Here is a 17,842-nt window from a genome sequence, read left to right as displayed (position 1 = left end):
CCCATGCACCACTACAGGCTGGGGACCGACTGGCTAAGCAGCAATTCTGCAGAAAAGAACCTGTGGATTACAGAGGATGAGAAGCTGGCTATGAGTCAGCAGTGTGCTCAGGGCCAGCTGTAGGCACCAGCATCCCAACACTTCTCAAGGGGTGGCATTCTTGCACTTTGCTTCGGCGGCAGCACTCCGGCCCTGAGTGTGCTCTTGTTGCCAAGAGGGCCAATGGCATATTGGGCTGCATTAGTAGGAGCATTGCCAGCAGATCAAGGGAAGTGATTATTCCCCTCTATTCAGCACTGGTGAGGCCACATCTGGAGTATTGTGTCCAGATTTGGGTCCCCTACTACAGAAGCGATGTGGACAAATTGGAGAGAGTCCAGCAGAGGGCAATGAAAATGATCAGGGGGCTGAGGCACATGATTTATGAGGAGAGGCTGAGTGAACTGGGCTTGTTTAGTCTGCAGAAGAGAAGAGTGAGGGGGGATTTGATAGCAGCCTTCAACTACCTGAAGAGGGATTCCAAGGAGGATGGAGCTAGGCTGTTCTCAGTGGAGGCAGATGACAGAACAAGGATCAATGGTCTCAAGTTGCAGTGGGGGAGGTCTAGGTTGGATATTAGGAAACACTATTTCTGGGTGTGAAGCACTGGAATGGGTTACCTAGGGAGGTGGTGGAATCTCCATCCTTAGAGGTTTTTAAGGCCCAGCTTAACAAAGCCCTGGCTGGGATGATTTAGTTGGGGTTGGTCCTGCTTTGAGCAGGAGGTTGGACTCAATGACCTCCTGAGGTCTCTTCCAGCCCTAATCTTCTATGATTCTATGCCAAGATTGGCCTTATGGAAGTGAATTTAATTGGTGAACGAAATGAGGAGGAGATGCACACTTTCCACCCCGACGTCCCTTTTGGGGATTCTTAAAAGGAGACTTTGGAAAAAAATTCTCATCTCACCTTCCCCGACCCCAGCACAGAAGGAGCAGAGCAGACCAGAGGATTTTCTTTCCTGGGGGAAGTCATCAGGCCTTGCTCTTGTTTAAGGAACTTTGCTCTTCACCTGTGAGTCCTGAAAGTCGTCATGACAATCCAGTCCTCAGCCCATCAGTGGGGATACCTGATGTCAGTGCTGCAGAGGCTCCATTCAGATGCATGTAAGATCCTGTTCTGTCTCCCTTCCTTTTTTGTGTTACTTTCTGCCTTCTCCCTCCGTTCCACTCTCTCGGCTGTTCACTGGATCCTGAAATCAACTGCATTGCGTGCATCAGCCCAGTGAGATGAGACAGACCATCCAGCCCTGCTCTGTTTGAGGAGAACGGAGCCAACCAGATGATATTCCTGACCAAAATGTGAGCCAGAGTCCAGAGCAACTGGTGTTGTGGCCGACCTGCCAGCCTAATGCATCCATTCATGACTGACCAGCCGCCCAGTTTTCCAAGAACATCAACAAAAGCTGTTTTTCCCCACCTTTTTCTATCCTGTCTCTCCTCCACCTTGTGTCTGTGTGTTCGTAATAAAAGAGGAAAAGCGAATGCCCTGCACACATGAGGACTGGGAGTAAAATTAACCCTTTCCTTTTCATCAAAGAAGGGTTGTTGGTAAGACTGATATTTTGCCTCCAAAAGGAGAGAGGCTTTAATACGTTTTGATTGTTACGCATAATTACTCAGTTTCAGCTTTTTCTTGTTTTGATTTCTAGTTCTTTGATCAATAAACTTCCAACTTTAGAACTTTGGGTGTTTGCCAAGAAACCACGCAAACCAGAAAAATCCTGAACCTTTGTAATACTGTTTCAGTATTGGACAGTGAAAGAGTTTTATAAAACCTTTAACTTGTTTGGCACTTGAGATCAATAGAACAGTGTACACTGCTCATCCCTTGATCTGGCTAGATTGGGGAATGATTTTAACTCTTTCACACCTCATCCCCTAACTGTTCAGCTTTTTACATTATGGGAAGGCTTTTGTGAAATGGTGGGTTTTCAAACAGGATGTGATGTCAATTAGATGGGCAGAGGTGCAACCACATAAGAAAAAATGTGCGTAAGGTGGGACCTGGAGTGGAAATACACATCTTGCTGCTGTACTGAAAATAATTCAGGGGGCAGAGGTAGGACAGATCTTTGCCCCTCCTGCACCAGTGGTTTCACCCATAGGCCTGGTTTCAGTAAAATCTCATCCAGCCTGGTGTGGATCCCTCCACCAAGTCCTCCCTGCCTGCAGCTCCCAAAAGCCTCACCCTGAATCTGACAGGGTCGTCATCTCTATGGGTCAGGACTGAAGAGTTGACTCAGCTCCATCCATTCTCCATGGGAGGACATTGCAATTCAGGCTGAGTCCAAGTGCTTTAAACCTCTAAGCCCATCATTGTTTTTCCTTATGCGGAATTCCTGATCTTGCTAATTTGGTAAACCTTTGAGTTAAACAGGTTTTGTTTTAAAATCTTGGGGAAGGGGTGTCAATATGCTACTGAAAATCACGTGCTAATTGCACTGGTTTAAACAAGCATAGAATGGCAGGCAGGCACTGTAGAGGCCTCATACATATAGGCATGAACTGCACCTCCTGTTGTTTGTCCTACAGCGGTCTCAAATCCTGCTGAGCTGTATGCCGTCTTTCTGCTGTGAAAAAACGGGGACTCGCTCGCTACTGGATACTGATTCGAGGCAGTTGCTGCAACAGGTAAAAATTAAAAATTATTGAGCTGCTGACACGATGTTCTGGAGAAGGGAGAGTTTGCAGGCTCCAGCCTGGGCTCGGAGTTGGTTGCTTCTGATGCTCTGACTGACAATATTGGTGTTGCTCTGAGATGTTTGGAGAGAGGCACAGTCCAGTTGCAGCCCGCTATTCCTGCATTTCAGCAGACAGCGCATCTGTGCCAGAGAATCCTCGTGCTAAACAGAAATACACCAATGCAGTAAAAAGGGTTTCTGCAGACCCCGTAGGGAAAGCATTTCTGCAGACTTCGGGGCTCCTCCTAATAGCAGCCATTCTTGATTGTGGTATTAACAATTAATGCTTCATATTGTCAAAGCAATACCAGTACAAATGCTCACAGCATCCCCTTGAATCATCCCCATTCTACAGATGGGAGAAACTGAAATGTGTGAATTGATCAAAGTCACACATGGTGGAATTTGATTCAACCCCCTGGGAGCAGGGCAGTGCAAATGGCCTGTTTGTGTCTTTAGGGGCAGCTGAGACAGAGGGAGGGAGGTCACCTACCAACACCCTTTCTCAGAATAGGCAGCTTCAATTTCTAGTTTGGGCTCCATAGAAATCCCAGTGGCAGAGGCTACCAAGGAGATTGGATAATTCAGGGAGCCCTACTCCTACCCCTTCCTTTGCTGGCCCTGCAGAGCCCAGCGTGCTCTGAGGTTCCCAGGCTGGCTGAGTTGAGCAGAAGGTGAAGGCTGTTTCTACTTTTGTGTCCACCAAATATACACTCATGATACTTTCAAGACTCATGATATCTGGTGTTTTGCTAAAAGCCTCAGTTCCTGAAGTCATGTGACTGTGAGAGCCCAGTTTTCATTGTTTTGTTTTAATTTAAGTGTCCAGTCCTCGTGGTTGAGGAGAAAAACTTGAAGTCTCATGGATTTTTGGAGCCTGACTCATGATTTCTGAAGGCGTGGTGGGGTTGGCTGAACTGTGGACTTTCTGCCAGTAGGGCTCGCAGCGGGGTTCTGACGACAGAATCAAGTCCAAGTCAGTGTTAGCACTGGCTTATCTGGTTACTAGCCAGGTGCTCACCGCACTAGGCTATTGGCTGTCATCAGTACTAGCGCGCTGACCCACTGTGTAGTCCAGTTTAACTCAGGTTTCTGTGTGACACACAAATGGCGCTGACCCAGTAAATGCAGTTCTTGTATTTGCTACCTATTTTGAATTGGCCTGGTGTATACAACAGCTTGTTGAGGTGAGGCAAAGGGTTAATGACATTCAATATAGACTTAAAACAATGAGTAGCATCCTTCTGATGTGGGAGACTTTTAATGCTATAATGCGTGTGCCTTTAAGAAGCAAGATCACAAAGCAATGACACTGATTCGGAAAGCAGTGTCATTATCCCTGGGGAAAAAAGCATTTTCTGTCTACTTGCTAAACAGATTTAGAAAAGTGATGGGCCTTCAGCAGAGGAATTACTTAAAACCTACCTTCCGGGGGCTCTGTGGACTTAATGTCATTGGTTGGTCTCTCAAGTCAGTTATGTCTGTGTTTGTCCATCCCTAACCTGGTGGTGTACTGTGCGCCCCCCCAATCAGTAGGTGGTGGCTCCCAGCAAGGATGCAATGTTGAGCAGAGCAAGTGGCAGCACCTTGTGTTTGAAGTTCAAGAAATAGCAAGTTTGTTTCCCAATCAATACACTATCATAGGAGACTTGAAAACTGAAAGTGAAATCATTCCTTGGGAGAGGTGCTGGACTGATAGCCTAGGGAGTGAGCGTCTATGGCAGGACAAGCTTCCACACTTTGCCCATTGTCTCTCAACACTTACCAGGAGGTCCATCCTCATTCATTCCTTGGCCCCTCTGCTGGTACTGCCAACAAGGAGGCCAAATGTAATAGTGCTTTTTATTCCATGGGCATTAGGGATTGGACTGGATGGTATTAGCTGTGGACCCAGGCTGAAATGTGCATCTGGATCTAATCTGTTATGGTTCATATATGGGGTTTTGCTTCAAACCTGTTTCTAGAACAGAATGTTTTGTAGGGAACACCCTAGACTTATGACTTACACATAGATAAGCATGCTGTTTCCTTTCATGGCATTGTTGAATAGAGGACAATGGGAGATGGGGATGTGTGCGGGCAAATGAACACGGGATGTTAGTGCACTTTTCCCAGCTGGAGAGCTGGGTTCAAAAATCTGACTTTTGGTAAAAATGGAAGTGAATGTAATTTGTGATTCAGTTTCTCTGTTATTAAAATAGAGGCTAGGTGGGCTGTAGTGTTTACCTACCTCACAGGCCTGTCTAAGGGTATGTCTACACAGCAATTAAACACCAGCAGCGGGTCTGGGTCAGATGATTGGAGTTTGGGCTGCAGGGCCATGAAACTGCGGTGTAGACATTTGGGCTTGGGCACAAGCCTGGCTCTGGGACACTGCAACTGGGACAAAAAGGCCTACTGATAGAACTCATGGACTTAAACAAGAAAAGTGTAAAGCACAGGAAATCACTGAACCAAAATTGGTGCATGAGAAAATAGGCCCAATTCATGGACAAAAATGAGATTTATTCCATGCTGCCCTCCCTTTTGGGATCCCTAAAGAGACTTTGGAGAGAAAAATTGGCTACTAGAGTAAGCTTGAGCTTTACCATTATAGCTGCCACCCCCACCATCTCCTGGGACCCCAGACTTCATCCTAATTCTGAGAGCTGTCCTGACCAGACCAGGAGAGGGACCCAGATGACACCGTCACCTCCACTGGCTGAAATCTGAACACCAGGTGGGATGTTGAAACTTTTTCTCTTCCCCCACCTCCCATCCAATTACACATTCTCCTTGCCTAGCTTATTCCTTCTTTTTCCTATCCCTCTCCTTTCTCCTTCTGTGTAATGAGAGTCTGGATTACCGAGCCAAGATGGCATATTTTGCAACAGTGCTGTAAGCCTAGAAGCAGCTAAATGCAGTGCCCTGAACAGCCCAATGCTGGCGCAAGTTTACCAGGTTTCAGAGTAGCTGATAAGACCATGTACCATGCCTGGGTTTTTTCCAGCAGTGAGGTTGCAAGTGAAAGTCAACACCAGAGACAGAAGCTGCGTTTTCTATCTTTGTGGTTCTTTTCTTGCCCCCTCTTTTCCCTGGCTTGTTTAGTCTTTTAGGAAACAGGATTGAACTTTAACAGCAGCAGCAACAACAATGACAGCTCCAGCCCATCTCTACTAACGTCTTCTCCTTTCCCCAAAAGGACAGTTATTACCATCTTTTATGCTATAGAAGAGACTGTCCAACAGGGTTCCCTACCCCCCCACACCCCTCTAAAAACTCTTTCTGGCTAAAGGGAGCAAAGGATGTCGAAAGGAAAGCCTTGTTTTGTACTTTACATTTTAAATTATTTAATTGTTTTTATTCTTGCCTGTATCTCTAATAAAAGGTTCAAATGATTTTTAAAGGTGAGTTTGCTATGGTAATGAGCAGGCTGGGGTCTCTGTATATCAGACCATGAACCTTGTTTAAAACTGTCTGATGTTGGACAGTGACTGTGTTATGTTAACACCTTTGAGTCTTTGGGCCCTTTATTCCATCTAAATTAATACAATATTGGGTATTGACATAATTTGCAGTCTCTGTTCAGGAGAATCAGTATCATACCCAGAATATCAGATATTAAGGTGTATTTGCAATCTGCAGTATGGCAGAGTTTACCATGGGCCAGTCTGCACTTACGACAGGCTATAGTCAATGCTCTGAGATCTTTTTCTGTATGAACACGGACGTTTCTCTCTGACACACTTGTGTGCACACACATTTCCCTAGGATCACCTTGAACTAGGGCCATTTTATATTAACAACTTACTCCAGCAGCTATGATCAACAAATCGTATTTTAAAAAAGAAATCTGGCCAATATAATTCAACTTCAGCATTAAGGATGAGATTTTTTCAAATGCATTTAAATGACTGAGGAGCATAAGTCCCATGGAAGTCAATGGCACTTGTGCTCCTGAATTACTTAGGCTCTTTTGAAAATCCTCCCTTCTATTAACTTCTCTGGGAACAGGCTCAGGCTCTTTGTTTTTTGTTTCCTGGACTCCAACCAAGTGTTTGATATGTAATTTTTCTAAGATCCAGATAACAGATGTGTAATGAACAAAACAAAATAACACAGATGATTTTGCTAGCTGTTTTACTAGCATGGGATTTTTTTTTTTGTACATTTAATAAACAATTACCTCTTTCACTACTAAAAAATATCATAAAAATTACCCTTTAAGATGAAGTTCAATCTCTCACAGAAGAATACACACAAACTGTGATAGGTTTAGCTTCACTTCTGAATACTAGAATGTCTCTCCATTGCTGCTTCTCTTGGCTTTTTCCTCTTAAAGATCAAAATATCATCACAAGTGTTTCAGGGTTGGTTTTTTTTGTATTTACATGCCAATGAATAGCTGCCTCCTTGATGATCGCAGATGATCTTTCAAGCACCTATGACAATTCAAAATCTGCTGGAATTAGTTTAATTTAAACAATGCTAAATAGGAATTAATTACACTTTCTTGAGGGGTCAGTCACAGCTCATATTTGTGAACTGCATAGCCAAGGACATAATCCTGTTCATATCTACATATATCTTTTTATCAGAAGCATTTCAAAGTTCTAATTCAGAGACCTCTCAATTGTTCACCTTCTAACTTCTCTGCTTTCACAACAGCATGTCTCCAGTCCTATGCTCCTGTTTACATCAAGTACTAGACAACGCTGACAAGCAAAACAACTTTCAAGGTAGTCCTTGACTGAAAAGGTTGATTTTCTTCAGTGCATCCAAATGTTAGTGTCTTCCATACCAGAGGCAGTGACATTAGAAGCTAAGAAGCGTCTTGGCTAACCTTTCTCTTGCTCTAGCACCTTCCCCTGAAGTATCTGGTACTGGCCATTGTTGGAGTCAGGAAATGACTAGATGGACCTCAGGTCTGATCCACTAGGACCATTCCTATGAAAAGCAGTGAGGCTGAAGAGAGCAGAGTATTGATGGCACTGAAGAGACAGAAAAGGATCCTGCTAGCCATGACGAGTTCTCCAGCTACATTCGGTCTGTGGTTCCACTGAAGAATATTTATGGGTAGGGCACTTAAATCACCTGCTCTTCTCAATCAGCTTCTGCTCCATCAATATCTACAAGGAGCTCTAAGTTACCAAAGGAAAAGGATGATGGAACAATAAGCGGGACTAAGCAAAAGCTTGATGAATAACTTCATTTAGTTTGTGCTTTGGAAAATAGTTTCTGGCACTACCCAAAATTAATGTATTATTAAAGGCTCTGCCTTATGCCAAGTGAGTCTTTTATTCTTGGCATATGTAGAGATCATCAAGGACAAGACAGTGTTTTGCTGAGGTTTTGTTAAAGTAATAAGTAAAGGTAACTGTTATAGTTATTGCCAGAGTATTAAAACTAACTGGGAACAGATATCTAATAATGTTGGACAATAGGGGCAAACTGCATGGGAAAGGAAAACTAGGGTATGTCATGAAATAAAGGAATGTGGTAACAGACTATGAGGTGTGTGAGGGGGGTATATATATACATGTTTAGCAGTAAGTTAGTATTTTTGGCACAGAATATGCTGAATCTGCATCCTTGCATTAGAAAAATTAATCAACAAATGCATCCTAACACTGGGCAACTGTTAATGGACCACAGTACAAATTTGCATTGCTGTTTTAAGAAAAAAAATTCAACCTATGGCAAATCCATTGCAATATGCTACTGCTTTTGTGGAGGTTTGTCCTATACTTTACCTGGTGCTTACTTTGTTAACGGTTGTGCTCATGTCTCCCCGTGATGCTGAAAAGTGCTGTATGTACTGCTGAATGGCATGTAATGATCTTTAATATTATCCAGTGGCATTATGGATATTACAACTACTACTCAGCACTGAAAAAAAACTTTGTTTTCAAAGCACTGTACAAACTTGAACTAACCCAAAGTAAGTACAAAAGACCTAAATGCTAGAGAATGAAAATCCAATTCACAGTGAAAGATGCATTTTTCCACCCCATGTTTCCTCCATACAGAACAATTGGGGGAAATAGAAGACTATAAAGCCACTCCTGTAGTAGCAGATCAATATTAATTGGGTATAGTAGTCTTCACTTCCTAGTAAAGAGCTAGTGGAGTTTTGTGCTGTTTAGCAGCACATGTCCCATCCCAGAGGGAAGGGGTGAACTGATTAATTTATGTTTTCAGTTGTATGTGTGTACAGATCCGTCTAAATCCTAAGATCTTAACTATGAAAGGGGACATGCCAGGGGCTCTTGCTACTCCCAGTGACTTCTTACAGATTTTCTAGGAAAGCATGGCCAGAGGCTACGTAGATTCATAGACTCTAGGACTGGAAGGGACCTCGAGAGGTCAAGTCCAGTCCCCTGCCCTCATGCCCATACATTACTTGTCTGTATCTGTCTCCTAAAGTAGGGGACATTTTGGTGGGGGAAAGTAGTGCATCTGCTAAAGATTGCTGGGAGTGGGCAAAGTAACAGGTGGTTGAGAGATGCTGTGAAGGCCTCTGTGAAGATGGCCCTGTGCCCCCTTGCCAGCAATTCCCAAACTCTACATTTGTGGACCTCCCCCCTCAGTGTTTTCTGGGAATGAGGGGGCCAGGCCCCACTCTCCCCAAAGGAAGAATGCAGAAGAAACCAAGTGGAACCTCAGAAAAGCTTGACCGTGTTTAGGCTGATGGTGCATTGAGACCCACCCTGTCATGCTGACCACCAATTCTGTCTCATTGTTTCCTTGTACTCCCCCATCTGCCTGTCTGTCTATCCATCTGTGGTCTCTTAGATTGTAAGCGCTTTGGCGTAGGGACTATCCTTTTGTTGTGTGTTTGTACATCTCCTACCACAGTATCCTGGTCCATGACCGAGGCTCTTCAGCACTACGGTAATACAGATCATAACCTTGTTGAGTATTTGGAGCTTTACTTGGGCATAGAATTATCACATAGTGGAATCCTCAAGCTGTCTGTTTTTACTCCATTGCAGTTTGCCTGAGTTAGGATATCAGAATTTGGCCAACAATTTATAAGTGCTTTATGACTGGAAATCAAAGGTGCTATATAAACATAATGTATCTAAAAGCAATCTATTATCAATTTCTCGGCAATTTGATTGTAGGTCTGCTGTTGTATGTTCTCAACCAAATGAATGTGGATCTCCCTGCTTCTTGATGTATTATTCTGACCTCCATGATAGCATAGCTGCTTTTCTCACCCACGAGGGAACAAATGAAATGCCCCAACACTGATTCACTTCTCCACACTGTGAAGCCAACCTGAAATATACAAAGTATGGAGGAAATTGCAGTGACCAGAGAATCTAGTTTAATGGGCTGCTGTACAGGAAGACTTTGTTCTACGATACATTCTGGAAACAGCTGTCAAATGTTACTTACAGGTACTGTATAAAATAGATACGTTTTATTGTATACATCATGGTTCTTGGATATTATAAGTAGGATATTAAGAAATACATAGGAATGTGTGGTGAAGGGTGAACAGTGTTTTTGTTTTTTGTTTTTTACAGAATAACCTAAATCTGAGTAGCTTTGTGTTTCACCGCAGTTCAAAGCCGTCACTGCTGTACCTTCATCAGGCAACGGAGCAACCACGTAGTCACAAATACTGGTACATTTGTGTATGGTACAATAAAAGAGTGCGAATCACATTTCTCATACTGGTCCTTCTTGTGCTTCATTTTGGCTTTTATCTGTACAGTAATATTCTTTGTGCTTATTTGGTCCATGCAAAGCAATGTACTGTGTGCATCACTCGTTAAATAAAAATGAAATTCAAATTAGAAGAGGACTTGTATTTTAGATAATTTAGGATTAATAAAATAGTATCATTTAAACTCTGATAATAGAAATGAGTGGGTCTTGTGCTGTTTTTTCTGTGGGGTCCATCCTCCTAACTTGAGACAAAAATCTTATTTACTTCAGTGCCTTTAAGCGATGGTTGTTAGCATCAATAATCTACATACAGTACCTTTGTTGAGTTGTGAGCTGAAGTGGTTGGCAATGGCTGTAATTCAAAGTTACAGCACAAATTTGAAAAGTTTGAGCCAACATTAAAAAAAAAAAAAAAAAGACTCTGAAACTGGCACCTCTTATCTACAGACATCTAGTATATCAATAAAAACAATTTCACTCTAGAACACAGAACACTGCAGCTGGTTTGGAATTGCAAATTATGTATGTTTTCTACTGTCACTTACAGGATTCAATAGCTTACTTGAAAGGAAAATGCTGCTGTTTTGCTGTTTTGTGAGCAGTGCACATATTTGCCTGTTCTACAGAGAGATTTCCCATTAAAATAAACTTTAAAAGAAAATACACCATGGGAAAGAAACTGCATAATCAGTGAAATATCAGTGGCACCACTTGCCAAAATGTATGATGCTGCAGTTTCACAGTCCATACAGAGGAGAGGGCATCTGTCTTCATTCAAACATTTCGTAATGACGCGTTTGCCTTACACGTGGGACCATATCAATAAGCAACCTGGAAATAAAAGCACAAGTGAGTTTAGGTCGAGCTGTAAGGGGAAAGCACACAGTTAGGGGAGTTGTGTTAGGCACTCTCATGAAGGAAGGTTTATCTTAGGGCTACCATATGTCCGGATTTCCCCGGACATGTCCGGCTTTTTCGGTCTATAAATAGCCGTCCGGGGGGGATTTTTAAAAATCTAAAAATGTCCGGGATTTCCCCCCCGGTCAGCTATTTATAGACAGAAAAGCGGCGGCCAAGCGCCGCTGGGCACCCAAAGCCCCTTCCCGGCTCCCCCCATCCCCTACAGCCTTACCACGCTGTCCGGGCCCTGCAGCTGTCTTTCCCCTCCTCCCCTTCCCTGAATGCTCCGCCCAGCTGCTCCTCCCCCTCCCCTGCTTCCCACGAATCAGATCTTCGCGGGAAGTCTGAAAAGAAGCAGGGGCAAGCGGGAGGCAGCAGCAGGTAAGCTGGGGTGGGGGGTGCAGCCCTGGCCGAGCGGCACCCAGCGGCTCTGGCCCCGGTTCCGGCCCCAGGGCGGCGACCCGGTTCCGGCCGAGCAGCCCTGACCTGGCCCGCCTCGGGCCTCAGCAGCGCCGGCCCAGCCCCGGCTGAGCACCTCCGGCCCGGCCCCAAGCCCCGCAACCCCAGCTGGAGTGCAGCCTGATTCCTGGGATCTTTAAAGCTGGCCCTGGTCAGGGGACAGGGAGGGGGGGTTGGATGGGTCGGGAGTTTGGGGGGGGGGCTGTGGAGAGGAGGGGTTGGGACAGTCAGGGACAGGGAGCAGGGGGGTTAGATGGGTCTGGGGTTCTGGGGGGGCTGTCAGGGGGCAGGGGTGTGGAGAGGGGTCGAGGCAGGCAGGTAGCAGAGGGGGTTGGGTGGGTCAGGAGTTCTGGGGTCCTGTCAAGGGGCGGGGAGCAGCTGGATAGGGCATGGGAGTTCCCGGGAGTCTGTCTGGGGGCAGGGGTGTGGATAAGGGTCGAGGCAGTCAGGGGACAGGTAGGGTCATAGGGGGTTCTCAGGAGGGGACAGTCAGGGGACAAGAAGCAGGGTGGCTTAGATGGGGGTTGGGTCCTAGGGGGCAGTTAGTGGCAGGGGTCCCAGGAGGGGGCAGTCAAGGGACAAGGAGCGGGGGGGTTGGGGGTTCTAAGGGGGGTAATCGGGGGGGGAGTGGGAGGGAGTGGATGGGGGCGGGGCTACAGTGGGGCTCCTCCCTCCCCCCCCCCCCCGTGTCCTCTTTTTTGCTTGTGGAAATATGGTAACCCTATTTATCTCTTCACTGCCGATCAGAATGAAACCAGGCCCAGAACCAGCCCTGCCCAACCTTTAAGAAGCTGTGGCAAGGCAGAAGGGGTGGGGAGGTGGGTTCTCCCTCAGAAGTATTTGAAATACCTGGTGCGCTTCTCTGTCTTTTAGAAGATGTAAACACAAGGGGCTAGGTTATGGCTTAAAGCCACAACCCAGTGTGGGGGTGGAGCGGGTGAGGAGCAGGATAGTGCTGCAGTGTGAGTCCCCTGGAGGAATTCTGGCTGAATCAGGGTTGGCTCTGCCAGTCTGGGAGAGGATATATCCTCCTGCTAACACCAAGACTGCTTTGGGGAAAAAAATGTTATGGTGGAGGAGAATGGCAGAGACTGCACCCTTAGTGCAAGGCTTATCCCTCAGTGGCTTGAATGCCCCAGAAAGACATGGGACTTGTTAGCACTTCCCCCCAGAAGTGAGAGTGACTGGGACCTGGCAAGGCAGTGCTGGCAAGCTGTACAGATAGAATCTGCTTGGAGGGCTGACTGGCCATGGCAGATCCTGGCCATCCGAAGCAGTAGTGTGGGAGTCAAGGGATATACTTGAAAGATTCTGGGTTCTGTCTGTCATGTTTTCATTTTTCTACTGTAATGTCCCCGTCTCTCCTCTGCATTTGGTCAGAACATCCTGCCTCTGCTGTAGAATGTAGATGCCAATGATTTTACAAGAGCAAATTCCTTCATTTATAGGTGTGGCATTCCTAATTAAAATATTAATAACTTTCCAAAGTGGATTATAAGCTAAAAATCATAGGTCTGGGCACTAGTTCTCTGCAAGGGGAGTCCAATAAAATAGCTTTTATCATTTTTATTATTTTCCTATGAAGTGGGGGGGGGGAGGGGAACCTAAAGACACATATCTCCCTGAACACTTGCAGTGAAATCCTAGCCCCAAAGAAGTGAATGGCAAAACTCCCATTGATTTCATTGAGGCCAGGATTTCACCTCCAGTTTTAGCATCACCATTCAAGAATCCCTTATTCCATTCACTTCAATCTAGTAGAAAAATTCTTTGGGTCTAGGCTGACCTATCAGTTTCCAAGCCAATATACTGTGTATTTTGTAGTGTTCGAGAGGGAGACCAACATCCAGTGTATAATTTAAACTCAGCCTTCGCTATGGAGCAGCTCACCTCTCCCTCTGTTTCACACAGGAAAAAGAGGGCTTAGAAACATGCCATAAAAATATTTTAGAGGAATTCTGCCCCCAGAATTATGCATCTATCCTTCAAAGGTAAATATCCCAAAGCCAAAATTTTGTTGTTTAAAACAAAAAAAACAAATAAGTACACACATAAATAGATTTTAGCTAAAACAAAGCAATACCAGGTGCGCGTCTCTGTATTTTAGAAAATGTAAGCACAAGGGGCTAAGTTATGGTGACCCTAAAATTATAATGTTTTTGGCTTCTCTGTAACATAAACTAGCTTTTGATTTTTAAATCCGACTGCCACCACACTGCACACTGAGCTGACAGCTACTGTACTAAATTCCAGAGATTTATTACACCAAAGATATATAAGCCTCTGTCAGCTGACGCTTATTATATTTGAAACACCAACAATCCTTTTGTTAAAGGTGTTGTACTGGATAGCAAATACCTCTTAACAGAAGAGATGTGTTGAGTGAAATGTAATTGTTATATGAATGGGCTCCATTTTGTTATATAACTATTCTGTTTTCATTGTAGGATTAATGGAATATTGTTTATTTCTGAAAGAAATAACCATTTTTACTTTAATTTAAAAAAAAGAATATCCTGAGAACAAATAAACCCTAAACATGCCCACGGGACTAGATGTTCAGGGGGATGGTACAAAGATTTTTTTTCCCCCACCACAAGGTCACCTTTCAGTGACTAGAAACTTTCTGTTCTGCCACAGAGTGTTATAGAAAGTATACCATGGCCCATCTAGAAATTAGCACCTCTCATGCTCCCATCCACTTGAGAAGAGCAGGTTCCCGAACAATTAATGAACAGCATTCTTCTCTTCTCTCTCAGACACTGTTGCCTTCAATAACTAACAGGATCTGTGGTAATGTGATATGAGCTGCCATGCTACAAGCTCCCAGTGCGGTAGCTAGCGGCCAGAAACGTGCAGGTGTGCACATGCATTCCAGATGAAGATACACACATTCTAAGTGAGGATTGCGCTCTTGTTCAATGTCTTGGCAAGACATTTAGCACTGTAGATCATGAATGAATCACATGCATGTGCTTGCTAATGCATGCTGACAGAGCAAATTACAAAAAATAAGAAGTTTAACTCACTTGACTCCATAGGCAAGTATTGTGAGTCCCATTAAAATTCCTATACTGCCATCCAGGTACCAGACAGAAGCATTGTGCTTAAAAACTTCTGCACTTAGAAGGATGGAAAATCCCATTATTCCACCTACAAGAGAGTTGAAACCTGGAAGAGAAAAAATAACCATTACAAATCAAGGGAAGCACTCAATCTCTTAGCATCAGCTTAATCGCCTCAACTGTGAAGAGACTCTGTGGGGACAAAAGCCATTATACTGCACCTAGTAGCACAGAGGACAGAGCGTCTCTCCGACTGTAGAGTAGAGGCCATTTAATGCTGTGCTGTGCTGTGCAGAGAAAGGCGGCACAGGTCTCTAGCACATGCTCAGCCACAGCTTACTATGAGGATCTCATTTGGAAAAAAGAAAATCAGAGTTGGAATGTTCAGTGTCAGCCCTTTATATCCTAGGACCTGCCGGTGCTTTTCATTTCCAGTATGAATGAGGTAACGTCCATCTCTTTCCATTGTCTCTCTTGTTCACTCATCAGCCGCCACTTTACATTCCCCTTTTAGTTTCCATTCTAAATCCTATTCATTGAGTCTCTTTCCTTGAGCATCTTTGCCACTTGCAAAATATCTGAAATTTTCTATCTGAAAAGTGACCCTTTCTTTTAAAGGCCCCCTTACGGTTCTATATAGTTATTGTTTGTTTCTCACCAGTGTCCAGATTACTACTTGAAAAATGAACACCCACAATCCTCTTTCTAACTTCAAGACTTGCAAACTCAGTGTTTCAGGCTGGCATCTGTCTTTCTTTCATAATCCCATGGATAGAAGTTCTGCAGGCCAAATAATACTCTGACAACTGTGTAGGTCTGTTGCTATCCATAGATGCCCTTAAAAACACACATACACTGAGATTGTATTCAGTGGGTGTGTGCCCAGGTTAACTGGTAAGACATTAGTAAGTAACTTAATCAATAACACGACTCCATCTCACTCTCCCATAGCATGTGCTGTATTTCTGTGACTTAAAGGAAGCAGAGTTGTCTGTGAATACACACTTGGAGCAGATCTAATGAGTATGAAAGTACCATTTTTACATCATAACTTCAGAGAACTGCACTTTAATATTTGTTTTTCTTTTGATCCATATATCCTGCTTTAATATATACTGGAGCTTCATCTTCTAGCTGAATACATTACTGGATGTAATAGAGTGAGCCTCTTCAGACTATTCCCCATACACGTCAAAAGACCTGCATACTTGTCACTCCCAGTCAGCTGCTTGCAGGCATGATAATGTTCTTTTCAATCCAAATTTTTTACTTTTTCTTTCTTTTAATCTATCAGGTTGGCCCTTCAAAGACCTTTTCTCTTCTAGGGCATTTACTGTCACTCCTTGACATCCTGCTTTTTAAAAGAAAAAGTCCTTCCTCTTGCTGCATATTTGCAGTCACCTTTTCCTCCCAAACTCACGCTTCACTGTTTCACAGTCGGTGGTTTGTTTTCTGCTGAACAATGACCTTCCACCACCAGCCATCAATGGCCAAGTCATCATTCTATAATTTCCCACTGTTGTTAACAAGGATGTAGCTGCGCTGGTGGTCAAAGTGTCTGTATAGATCAGATGGTGGCATCTGCCAGCACTTTAGATATCATTTTAGGCCTGCTTGGAGCAAGGTTAGAAGATGTATTATTTTAAATGCTCTAGTATTAGGAACTGTCGGAAATTGTAGGAAAAATAATTTAGTTTAAACATAGCCAAAGGTTCTAACTCTCTGCCTGCTGCAGCTCTTAGCCTAGTCTCTACCTGTTTTATATTGCACTAACTGCTATGACAGCTGCATGCCAACAGACCATAGTATCTAATACTTCTTGTCTATGGTACTCATATGGCCCCCATCTGAGTGCCTCTGAATCTTTATTGTATTTATCCTCACAGCACCCCTGAGGTAGGAAAGAACTATTGTCTCTATTTTATAAATGAGGAACTGAAGCACTGGGGTCCTGATTTTCAAAGGTCTTTCGGCCTGAGAGACTAAGGGCATGCCTGCACTGCAATTAAAAAAACCCACAGCACCAAGTCTGAGCCTGGATCACCTGACTTGGGCTGGGCTGTGGGGCTAAAAATATCAGTGTAAACATTTGGGCTTGGCTGTAGCCTGGGCTCTGAGACCCAACCCATTCATGGGGTCTCAGATCCTGGGCCGCAGTCTGAGCCCAAATGTCTACACTGCAGTTTTATAGCCCCGTAGCCTGAACCCTGCGAGCTCTGAGTCAGCGACCTGGGCCAGCCGCATCTGTGCCGTGGGTCTTTTATTGCAATGTAGACAATACCCTGAGTGACCTGCCCAACATCACACAGGAATTCTCTGGCAGAGCAGGCTCCGGCTTGTCCCTAACTGCTGGGGCATCTTTTCTCCCCTTAATATTTTGTATTTCTCCTTGTTAATTTCCAAGGGAGCTCTGATTAAAATTCCATGGCAGGAGATAGCCTTCCATTTGGACATGCTGCTTCAGTCTCAATATTAAATAAACCCGGGTGCCTTGTATTTATCACTCAAAGGAACCTGAGCAGAGTGGTGGTTAAGCAATGCGCTCTTGTATAACCCACAGTTCCTAATAATAAATGCTGTACAATGTCAAGTTTTTTCATCACAGGATCTCTAAGCACCTTCAAACCACTGACTGAACCCTCGCAACACTCCTGTGACTGAGGTTAGTGTTCTAATCCCCATTTTACATATGGATAAACTAATGCATAAAGGTATGACTTGCTCAATGGTCACACAGCAAGTCTCTGACAAAACCAGGAACAGAACACAGGAGGGCCCACCCCCGTTCTCCAAACACTAGACTATCCTGTTTCTCTTAGTAATGGCCTTGCAATGGCAGACCAATGCGCTAAAAGAGAGGAGCTAGGATCTGGAAAGGTTTTAGCTTTTGGACAAAGGGTTTAATTGTTCTTTTGAAGTTATCATTGCAGCCCTTTCCCGAGTAATGCACGATTGTTCCCTACAAGCCATTTTCTAGTGTTTTGTCCAATCTATTTTTGAATCCCAAGCAATTCAGCTTTCACCTGTTCCTTCTGGG

General features: G+C 44.3%; 1 protein-coding gene and 1 long non-coding RNA gene across 2 annotated transcripts in view; one reads left to right on the top strand and one right to left on the bottom strand.

The window, feature by feature from the left end:
* The first annotated feature begins 2,109 nt into the window (after nt 1-2,109).
* LOC128845461 (uncharacterized) lies at nt 2,110-8,209 on the top strand. Its single transcript, XR_008446658.1, has 3 exons — nt 2,110-2,672; nt 5,319-5,441; nt 7,370-8,209. It is a non-coding gene; the product is annotated as an uncharacterized LOC128845461 (long non-coding RNA).
* Nucleotides 8,210-10,011: 1,802 nt separating this feature from the next.
* The window catches only part of TMEM163 (transmembrane protein 163), a 157,721-nt gene continuing 149,890 nt past the window's right edge, over nt 10,012-17,842 (bottom strand). Inside the window, exons 7-8 of the mRNA XM_054044798.1 lie at nt 14,770-14,911; nt 10,012-11,212 (exon numbers count right to left, since the gene is read on the bottom strand). Coding sequence (XP_053900773.1) covers nt 11,152-11,212; nt 14,770-14,911 — 203 coding nt within the window. The 3' untranslated portion in view covers nt 10,012-11,151. The remainder of the gene's footprint in view (nt 11,213-14,769; nt 14,912-17,842) is intronic.

Source organism: Malaclemys terrapin, chromosome 11 (assembly GCF_027887155.1).
Source record: "Malaclemys terrapin pileata isolate rMalTer1 chromosome 11, rMalTer1.hap1, whole genome shotgun sequence".
In the NCBI taxonomy this organism is placed as follows: Eukaryota; Metazoa; Chordata; order Testudines; family Emydidae; genus Malaclemys; species Malaclemys terrapin.
Note: the sequence above shows the minus strand (reverse complement) of the source record. Positions and strands in the feature narration are given on the sequence as shown.